Genomic DNA, 11,495 nt, shown 5'->3' on the forward strand with positions numbered 1-11,495 from the left:
TACTTCGATAACATCCTCATCTACATCTCCGATAATGAGGTACACCTTCGACATGTGCAGGAAGTACTTCTCGTGTTGCACAAGTAGAAGTTCTTTGCGGCAGCCGCCAAGTGCTCCTTTATGACAGATTTCATCCTCTTTTTGGGATATGTAGTGTCCAATGATGGGTTGGCGATGGATGAATCGATGGTTGAGGCTGTTAGGCAATGGCCTATTCCCACTACTCTACACGAGGTATGAAGCTTCCATGGGTTGGTGTCATTCTATAGGCGCTTCATTCATGATTTCGGCACCATTATGGCTCCAATTATGAAGTGTATGAAGGCAAGGAAGTTCTCATGGAGCGATACAGCCACTACCGCCTTCGAGTTGATCAAGCTCAAGTTGACCATGGCCCCATTACTTGTCCTTCCAGACTTTGACTTGCCTTTTGAGTTGTATTATGACACATCCAAGATAGGCATTGGAGCAGTACTAAGTCAAGGAGGAAAGCTGGTGGCCTATTTTAGTGAAAAGTTGAGTGGGTCAAGGCTCAACTATAGCACCTATGATGTGGAGTTCTATGCATTTGTGCAATCATTGAAGCATTGGAGCTCTTACCTTGCCTACAACAACATTATCTTGTACTTGGACCATGATGCCTTTAAACATTTAAATAGTCAAGATAAGTTGTCCTCTTAGCATGCCAAGTGGGCCGCGTATGCGGAGTAATTTTCTTTCACCATCAAACATAAGTCAAGAGCTTTGAACAACGTGGCCGACGCCCTCAACCGGAAGAACACACTCTTGACCACAATGAACACATAGGTACTTGGTTTTGAACTTTTAAAAGATTCATTGTTTATTGACCCGTTCTTTGGTCCTATTGTTTGTGATGCAACATCAGGACTGAGTGGAGACTTTGGTCTACATACTGGGTTCCTCTTCAAGGGGACTCAACTATGCATTCCCAAAGGCAGCTTGCGGTCGAGGATTATCCAAAAGCGTCACAATGAAGGTCACATGGCATAGGATTAGATGCTCCAACTAGTGGTGGAACAGTTCTATTGGCCAAGTATGAGGAAGGAGGTGGAGAAGTTTGTGAGGAGCTGCCGGATACGTCAAGTATCCAAAGAACGGCTACTAACATTGGATTGTATATGCCACTTCCTATTCAGGAAGGGCCATTGACCATTGTGAGCATGGACTTCGTGTTGGGTTTGCAAAGGACCCAAAAAGGTAATGATTGTATCTTTGTGGTAGTTAACAGATTCTCTAAGATGGTTCACTTCATTGCTTGCAAGAAGATCTCCGATGCCGTGAATGTGTCACAATTGTACTTCTGAGAGGTCTATCGACTCCACGGGTTGCCATTGTCCATAGTCTCTGACCGTGACACACGGTTCCTTAGTCACTTTTGGTTGTGTTTGTGGCAGTTGTCTCATACGAGACTTGACTTCAGCAACGCCTATCACCAGCAAATGGATGGACAAACGGGGGTCTTCAATCATTCATTGAGGGCCTTACTTTGAAGCTTGGTGGGGGAGCATATCAAGTCATAGGATTAGAAGTTGTACTAGGCCGAGTTCGCCTTTAACCGATCAACTAACCGGAGTACCGGCCTTAGCCCCTTCACCATCATTTACGGGAGTAATCCTCATGCGCCATTGGATTTGGCAGCAATTCTTGACTTGAAGAGAACACATGCTAAAGCCGAGGACTTGATTGCCCAAATACAAGAAGGCCACAAGGTGACCATCAAGAATTTACAAGAGTCAACGGTGAAGTATAAGGCGGATGCGGACAAGAAGCAGCGTGCTCTAGAGTTTGAGGAGGGGGATTTTGTGTGGGCTATCTTAACTAAAGACAAATTCCCTGATGATGAGTACAACAAGCTGGTTGCCCGCAAGATTGGTCGGGTTGAGATTGTTGAGAAGATCAATCTGAATGCCTATCGGTTGAAGCTGCCTAGCCACATTAAGACGTTTGATGTCTTTAATGTCAAGCACCTCGGTCTGTTTACAAGAGATTCTTTAGATGAGAATACGAATTCGAGGGCGAATTCTCTCCAACCTCGGGAGGATGATGTAGATCGGAGTGCTTGGGACATCATGAGGAAGACTTGGGCAAATGTAAGTGTGAAGGGACCCAAGGGAGTCAAGATGAAATCACAATGTCCGAACATGACATCCTCCGTGTCTGAACATGGTACCTAAATCGAAGTCCCTATAAATCCTATCCGGACATGCCAGCGAAAGTGAAGTCCCTGGAAATCCCGTCCGAACACGGCTTCTAGCCGTTCGGACCCCTTTATGTTTCAGTTTGTGTATTTTTAATTATTTGGTACCCATCCGGACAGCCGCGTAAAATTCCAAAACCGACTTAATCGTTTTTTTACTACTAGGGTTAGGACTTTATGGGCTACAAATACAAGCTTATAGGCTCCAGAACATAGCTTATGAATATATTTTAGTTTTTATCAATAAGAAGCCTCATAGTTGAGTTTCTTCAATATTTTCCTTGAAACCCTAAATAGACTCTAGTGTTTTTAGAAGATTTCTTAGATCTTTGATAGACTCAAAGTCTAATTAATATCTATCACTTTTTCTTGTTGTTTATCTTCGTATCCCACGACATCACACTACATCAGTATGCATATGTGAAGGGAATGTAACCGAGCATATGGTTATTGTTCCGAATGGTTTTGCATTTGCTGTTTTATGATTATTTACATGATGGTTTTATGCTAAATGTATCAATATGCACATCTGGCGGGAAATGAAACCAAGCATATGTATAGTGTTATAGCTAGAATGAATAGGATGGCTTTAATATATGTTTTATTACTTAGTTGTACTTATAGCCCGAAATAGTGATCACATGCTTGTGGGTATAATTAAGTTATATAATATGCAAGTACCTATAAATTAGATGGGTTTGTATGTGTATGTTTCAAGTGGAAGATTGGAGCCTACTTATACATCCCCAGCTAATGAGTATGTTTTCAAATAACTCCCAAGATTACGCTGTTTAGTTTATCGGCTATGCCTAAGTAATTGTTATTGTAAACTTATGTAGTAGTGGAAGGTTGGCTCAATAGAAAAGTCAGTAATTTCTATACTTACTGAGACTATGGACTCATACATTCGTTGCGTGGTCGTGACTTGCTTCGCGAACACGTAGATGACATTGTTGATGTAGGTGAAAAGACCCTAGATGAGGACCTAGTGACTATGTATCTGTGTCACTACGATGATAGAGGCAATGATGTGCCGGAGATCTTTTGTTGGACTACTTGTTAGTCCTCTTTTGTAGAGTATTCATGTATCTGCCTAGAGAGTTGATATTTTGTACATAGCTCGTGTCCCTTGTGACACTTTTGTACAACCATTATTTTGTATGTAAATACTATTCACTTAGATGTACATGTCATCTATGTTAGTGTTATATTATCTCTTTATATGATTAGTTTCCGCTACAATGATATCGACTTTGATGGATCATAGTTATGATTCAAGTATTACTAAGACTTATTTATAATGTCAATCAGGTTAATTCATGTGTTCATGGCATACTGCGGTATCGCCATGCCACTATGACAACTCGATTCTTCCATAAAATGTTTTCAAAAACCAAAAAAAAAAAAAAAAAAAGATAGTAATGTTGATTTAAGCGGGTTGTCACACCTACTCCTATGGAGTAGAACCATCACTAGAAGAAAGCACAAGAGGGAAAAAAAACTTAGTTAATCCAAATTGATCTCTCTCTATCAAAAATACGCATTTTGATTTTTGGTTAGTTGCTTTATTTCGGTTAATTCATTGTGTTTTCTTTTGGGGTTGTGCATGTCTATACATTCGTTAGGGATTCATGTTTTCATTGAGCATCGATGCTTCAATCTGATAAGAGCAAAATTTGTCAATGCTAAATAACAAAGTTTCAAAAGTTCTCACTAGTTCACACCAATGTAACCTCAGTTATTAAAGATTAAATCATGTCACTAGGACCTCTGTAATACCTCGGTCCCACATTGGGAATAGCAGTTGTGTCTACATAGACTAGGTGGTTTATTAAAAGACACTCATTGGTACTAAGTCTCACATTGTTTACTTATTTGGTGAAACTGGACTTTATAAGTTATTATAGAAAAGCTCAAGATTGACTAGCTATTTTGGACTGATAGCGTAAATATAGCTAGCACTTTTTCCTAGATCGTTATGAGTGTCTTTTTATAAATCAGCAACTCTGTTTGAGCAACTCATAAAACCGGGATGTTACAACATCATCGATTCAACAATATCTTTGTCGGTACAAAAAATTGGCTTACAACAAGATATTAAGCTTCGCTCCATTTTTTACGAAATCTACCTATGTAAGATTAATTCGGCAATTATAGCTAGACACGGACAATTTTTTATTTTTGGTCAAACCTAGCCTGCAATGATATGGTATTCATTGATAAACCTTTTGCTTCAAATGTTGTGATATCCGGATTGTGAAAATTAAGTTCTAATAGATTATGAAAGTGTGTATCAAACCTCGTATCCGTTGTATACTAGGTGAGACTGAATTATATAGATAATTCTATGAAACTCCAATTATAATTTCAATTGACGTGGCTAATAGTTAATCTAGTTTCATGACAAATGTGACACATTACTCACCTGAATGTCCTGTCCTTGGTCTTTCAATGTCTTCATAATCTATTTGAACTCCATTCTTTTCTTTCAAACCGAATACTGGTAATTAAGAAAAAATAGATTGGTCATCCGTACATAGCAAATGAATAATATATAACTACAAAAATTTGCACTACGTCGGTGTGGTTTTGTGTATGCACGTCTTTTTTGGTATTTAAGAATGAATATTGGAAAATATTATATCTATTTTTTTTTTTTTTGGTGTTTTATGCAATATAAAATAATATTCAATGGAAAATATTTTTGATTTTACTATTTTTTTTTAATTTCTGTAAAATGGGTTCTCTTTTTTAAAACCATAAACCATTTTTCAAGTTGGAGATTCTTTTTATCAAATCGTTGAACGACAGCCAAAACTTCATCGGAACTCAAATTTTTAGGTTAATATTAATGGTTTTGTATTGCAAATAAAAATTGATTTTTCTATTTTAATATAATTGAATGCAAATATAAAAAATGCTTATAAATTTTCATACGTTCCAAATATCAGAAAATGTTTTCAGCAAAAACGACCCATAAACAGAAATCATTCCTAGCTAGCACTGATATATAGGGGATCTGCCACGATATGCATGTCATTGCCTTATGAATTGTAAGATATTTTACTTGTTAAAATTAAAATACAAGTTCATAATTCACATACCAACTGAAACCGCTTTTCGTACCAATCCGAAGAAGTTGGCGCATGTATTGTAGTTCTCCGGATAGCACGGATCCTTTGTGTCATTGGGATACTTTCTTGATACAATTGGTTGACAATTCGATACTTCCACCTTTAGCTCATCAACAAGTATGCCTTCCAAATAAAAACAAAGGAGAGTATATAATCGTGATAGACACCACTAAATATAAATTATATGAGAAAAAAAAAATTAGTATCACATATAAAAACAAAGCAATCGTAAAAAACATATTACATGGATAATGACGGACAACATGTTTCTCGTGTGAAATATATGGAGTGGGACGATGTGTATAAAACACTAGCATCAGCTTCTCTAAATTTCATTCTCTCTTCTATATGTAAGAAAAACTTCTAAAAAATTATGGGTAATTATCTTTTGCCCCCATAAACTACATTGCTTTGACACTTTCGCCTCATGAACTACCAACTATGACACCTAACCCCATCAAACTACTATCTTATGATAAAAAGTTCACTTCCGTCAGTCAATGGGGTTAAAATTGATGGTCAACGGTTATATGCAAGTCATGTACCATTTTAAATTTTTTTCTTCCACTTTTGCCCTCATTTTAAATTTGTTAGATTAGGGTTTAGGAGGGTATAAGCGTCATTTTCTCGGTCTGAAGTGAGGGCAAAAGTGGAAGAAAAAAAATTTAAAATGGCACTTGACTTGCACATGACCGTTGACCATTAATTTTAACCCCTTTGACTGATGGAATATGATTTTTTGTCATAAGATGGTAGTTTGATGGGGTTATGTACGTGTCATAGTTAGTAGTTCATGGAGAGAAAGTGTCAAGGTGGTATAGTTCATAAGGGCAAAAGGTAATTTCCCCCAAAAATTATTAGAATCATACTCTCTTGCCCTTCCCTAAACCAAGGAACACCAAGGAAAAAAAAAAACTACCCTAAATTTAGGGTAGAACTTTTTGTTCCCTTATTGTTATTTTAATATAAAATTGTTTTTTTTTTTCCTCTTTCCTCTCTCTTTCTTCTAACATTTATTTTAAACAATATTTAAATGGTTTTTCTTTCATCTCTCCTTCTCCTTGCATTTAATTTAAAAAATATTGGGAAAACTTCACTTTGAACCCTTGAATTACCACTTCTTTTGACATGCACATCCAAACTTCAAAACCTCTTACTTTGGACTCCTGAACTTTCAATTTTTATCATTTTGAACGTCTCCGTCAATTTTTAACCGTTAAAAGTTAGAAAATGACATTTATACCTTTGACATTTTTTAAAAAAATTTCAAATTTATCCTTAATTTAATTTAATTTTTTTTTTTTTAAAAAAAAACCTTATTATTAAAAAAAAATAAAAACATATTATAAAAAAAATAATCACAAGGTGTCCTACGGTTGGGCCACCTTGTGACCATTTTTTCTTTATTTTTTTAAATTTTTTTCTTTTTCATAAAAAGAAAATTTAAGGGTAATTTTGTCTTTTTAAAATTTTTAACGGCTAAAATTGACCGAAGGGTTCAAAATGATAGAAATTGAAAATTTAAGGGTCCAAAGTGAGAGATTTTAAAGTTTGGGAGCATGTTAAAAAGGGCGGTAGTCCAAAGTTAAGTTTTCCCAAAATATTTGAATGGTATAGAAAAATGATTGTGATGCCCAGAGATTTTAAACTGTAATAAGAGCTTATTGCTTTTCTTAAAATATTCTCTTGAAATCAAAAAGCGTCAAAGCATTTTCTTAAGAAAAGCCTTTTTATTTAAAAGGAGTACTACCCAAGCTTAGCTTTCAGCCTCTGGCCGAATGTTTATTGAGGGACCACCGAACGTTCGAGCCTAGCCTTCAGAGCGAACGTTTGATAAAAGGCTATCCGAACGTTCATTGACCTATTTGAGAACCCTTGAGTATTGACTAAATGTTCGACCAGCAACTTTTTTGTTTCTTTTCAACGCATGCAATAGTTTAGAGATACTTACAGTGATAAATGATTCTGTGATGTAGTCCAAGGTGGATACCACTTCTGAAAGCGGAAGGCTTGGCCGCTAGTAGATGGAGAGGGGTGAATCCATGCTGATTGACAGAGTATACTAGGTTCTCAAACAAGCATATTATTCTAAATGCCAATTCTGTCAAAGCAAAATGAAGCCTGTTTTTAGCACGCATTTATCGAATTTACTCATTTTATTTAAATATAAAATAATGCTCACCAAAATACTCTCCAGCTACGGCAACATGAAGAATAGTCTCCCCATCATTCCTCCTGGAATAACCTTCACAATTAATATCCTTGCTCTCACAGGCTCCAAGAAGACAAAGGAAGGCTTCTTTTTTACCATGGAGCGCAGCCAAGAAAAATGGGGTCTCGCCGTCTTCGTTTCGAACACTCACCAATGATATTGGATCCACTTGTGCAATGCATTGACACATACTCACACTCCCCATTGATGCAGCTACATGAAGAGGAGTATTCCCTTGCTCGTTTTTAATTTTAAGAGCATCTATGCCTTCTGATCCACTGGAAGTTATTTCTGTAATAAGTTTTTGGACTATATCTTCATTGTCATCGGAGACAGCTATGTGTAATGCGGTGTCCCCTGACTTGGTGATCTTCGCCTTGTGAGCCCTTTGTTCGTAACTATATACCTTGACAACTTCATCCCATGCGCCTTTCATGGCCATTCTGAACAACGCGATCTTGAACAGCGTGGAATCCATTCTCTCTTCCTCCCCTTCTATACCAGCCATTACTAGGGAAAAGGAAGACAAAATAACTAGAGTTTTAGGTTTAGGGTTTTGTAGCAGCTGGTGAGACTGGGATTAGCGTATAGATTTATATTAGAAACTTGAGTCCTGAATTTGCTATTAATGGCACACTAGAGCACACACCCACAATGCCAAAAGGAAAGCCCTATTCGGCTATTCCACATGCTCAAATGTTTAATTAATAGCGTATATATATGTGTACGCGCGTAGTTTGGAGACTAAAAGTACCTCGTCTCCAATACATTAAAAACACTTTTTATCTCCCGTCAATCCGAAACATAATAAAGAGAAAAGTAAAAAGAATGTCATGTTGAATAAGCTAAGAGGTTAGGCTCTCTAGAATGGATTCCACAAGACCTGGGACTCAAGCAAGGTATGTTCCTTATCAGTATTGAGGATGAATTTTCCCTTTTTTTTTTTATACAACATAATTTAACCTTCTCTTTTTTGAACAAAATAATTCCATTCTCACTGTCTTTAAATTAAGGAGAAAACAAAAAAAGAAAAAAATGGTTATTAAAGCAAAAGGTGGTCAATTATTTCTTTAGCTACTTTAATTACAGTTCTTAAGCTTTTGTTTGTTATATATTTAATTTTTGTTTGTTTTTTTTTGGTGTAGTTCTTAATTAACCATTCATGCCCCGGTTGAATTCTTTTCCTCCTTGTTCTTGCAAGAAAAAAAAAATGGAAAACTTCACTTAACTCCTTGAATTATCGCTGCTTTTGCAATTACCCTCCTAAGTTTAGTGTATCCATCTTTCAATATTTTTCAAATTTCACTCATCCCTTATGATTTTCCGTTAAATCCTATCAAAATGTCCAAAATATCCCTATTTTTAAAAAAATATATATCAATTTTTTTTCAAAGATTCGAGCATGAATATTCTTACGAACTCCGTTAAATCCTGACCAATGCCTAAATTTTTGCAATTATTTTCTTTTTTTTCCTAAAACAAAAGAAGGGGTACTATTTTGATATATCTCCGTTAGGATTTAACGGAAAATCCTAGCGGAGGAGTGAAAGATTGAAAAAAAAAAATTGAAAGATTAATACATTAAATTAAGAGTTTTTAAAATTTAGGAGGCTAATTGCAAATGTAATAAAAGTTCAGGGGTTAAGTAAAGCTTCTTCAAATAAAAATTAGTTCTTCTAAAAAAAATACTACAATAATTTTTTTTTTTGGAAATCTACCAAAAAGAAGAGAAAAAAATCTAGTCTGAAATTTTAATAAAATGAGAATCAACTTGATTAAATTCTTCTTTATGTAGTATTTTATTTTTCTTTTGGGAAACTTCAGTTTTTGGAATCATCCCTTAAACTTCAAAAACTCTCAATTTATAAATAGTAGGAGATGTGCCAAATGCAAATGCAAAAAAAAAAAAAAAAAAAAAAAAAAAAAACAAATGCAAATATATAAGTAGTAGGAGACGTGCCAAACAAATGGCGCGGTCCTATATATCTATAGCCTATAGGGCCACCCAAAGTGATTACTAGCACAAAAAAAAAATGTTTTCTATAGGAAAAACACGGTTAACCAACGGTCCTTATACTTATTGTAAATGATTTTTTTATCAATAATAATAATAATAATAATAATAAGTATAACTATAAGTATAAGTATACGAATCTCGACCCACTATGCTAGATCTTGCATGATGCCTTCCCCTTCGAAAAGAAAATGTCAAGAAGAAAAGCATCATCTAAGTCTATTAGGATTGCGGGGTCTTGTCATACAATGTATATAAAGAAAACTTATGCCTTCCCTTTTAAAAAGAAAATGTCAGGAAGAAAAGCATCTGTTGTGTTTGTTAGTGTGTAATGGTGAGTGTTTTGTATTTTAGTTTGAAAAAAATGTTACGATGCGATGCAAAGATAAAAACTGTTTTTTGAAGTCCACATTTGAAAAAAAAAAAAATGTTTTCTATAGGAAAAACACTGTCAACCAACGGTCCCTATACTTATTGTAAATAATTTTTTTATCAATAATAATAATAATAATAATAATAATAATAATAAGTATAACTATAAGTATAAGTATACGAATCTCGACCCACTATGCCAGATCTTGCATGATGCCTTCCCCTTCAAAAAGAAAATGTCAAGAAGAAAAGCATCATCTAAGTCTATTAGGATTTGGGGGTCTTGTCATACAATGTATGTAAAGAAAACTTATGCCTTCCCTTTTAAAAAGAAAATGTCAGGAAGAAAAGCATTTGTTGTGTTTGTTAGTGTGTAATGGCGAGTGTTTTGTATTTTAGTTTGAAAAAAATGTTACGATGCGATGCAAAGATAAAAACTGTTACTTGAAGTCCACACTTGAAAAAAAAAAAATGTTTTCTATAGGAAAAACACTGTCAACCAAAGGTCCCTATACTTATTGTAAATAATTTTTTTATCAATAATAATAATAATAATAATAATAAGTATAACTATAAGTATAAGTATACGAATCTCGACCCACTATGCTAGATCTTGCATGATGCCTTCCCCTTCAAAAAGAAAATGTCAAGAAGAAAAGCATCATCTAAGTCTATTAGGATTGCGGGGTCTTGTCATACAATGTATATAAAGAAAACTTATGCCTTCCCTTTTAAAAAGAAAATGTCAGGAAGAAAAGCATCTGTTGTGTTTGTTAGTGTGTAATGGCGAGTGTTTTGTATTTTAGTTTGAAAAAAATGTTACGATGCGATGCAAAGATAAAAACTGTTTTTTGAAGTCCACATTTGAAAAAAAAAAAATGTTTTCTATAGGAAAAACACTGTCAACCAACGGTCCCTATACTTATTGTAAATAATTTTTTTTTATCAATAATAATAATAATAACAATAATAAGTATAACTATAAGTATAAGTATACGAATCTCGACCCACTATGCTAGATCTTGCATGATGCCTTCCCCTTCAAAAAGAAAATGTCAAGTAGAAAAGCATCATCTAAGTCTATTAGGATTGCGAGGTCTTGTCATACAATGTATGTAAAGAAAACTTATGCCTTCCCTTTTAAAAAGAAAATGTCAGGAAGAAAAGCATCTCTTGTGTTTGTTAGTGTGTAATGGCGAGTGTTTTGTATTTTAGTTTGAAAAAAATGTTACGATGCGATGCAAAGATAAAAACTGTTTTTTGAAGTCCACATATAAAAAAAAAAATGGTTTTTAAGAAGCCCAAATATATGAAGAGCCTTACTTGTAAAAAAATTATAAAGGAGAAAGAGAAAAGAGGTTCGCTAGGTGGCCACCCTAATTTCTTTTTTAAAAAAATGTAAAATTAAAATAATAAGTTAGCTCTTACCCCTGTAATAGTTAATTAAGCACATGTTTTGTTAAGAAATTCTTACAATAAGGAAATAATAAAGATTTATAAAAAGTGTATTGTCTTTTTAGTAGTTTAATTTGTTAATGTATTTGT

General features: G+C 34.6%; 1 protein-coding gene across 1 annotated transcript in view; it reads right to left on the reverse strand.

Annotated features, from left to right (window-relative positions):
- Positions 1-8,072, reverse strand: part of LOC148587621 (uncharacterized) — a 45,716-nt gene extending 37,644 nt beyond the window's left edge. Inside the window, exons 1-4 of the mRNA XM_088512726.1 lie at positions 7,535-8,072; positions 7,304-7,453; positions 5,323-5,475; positions 4,644-4,718 (exon numbers count right to left, since the gene is read on the reverse strand). Of these exons, the coding sequence (XP_088368852.1) occupies positions 4,644-4,718; positions 5,323-5,475; positions 7,304-7,453; positions 7,535-8,072 (916 nt within the window). The remainder of the gene's footprint in view (positions 1-4,643; positions 4,719-5,322; positions 5,476-7,303; positions 7,454-7,534) is intronic.
- Between the last annotated feature and the right edge of the window lie 3,423 nt (positions 8,073-11,495).

This window comes from Corylus avellana, chromosome 2, assembly GCF_965113065.1.
Source record: "Corylus avellana chromosome 2, dhCorAvel1.hap1.2, whole genome shotgun sequence".
In the NCBI taxonomy this organism is placed as follows: domain Eukaryota; kingdom Viridiplantae; phylum Streptophyta; class Magnoliopsida; order Fagales; family Betulaceae; genus Corylus; species Corylus avellana.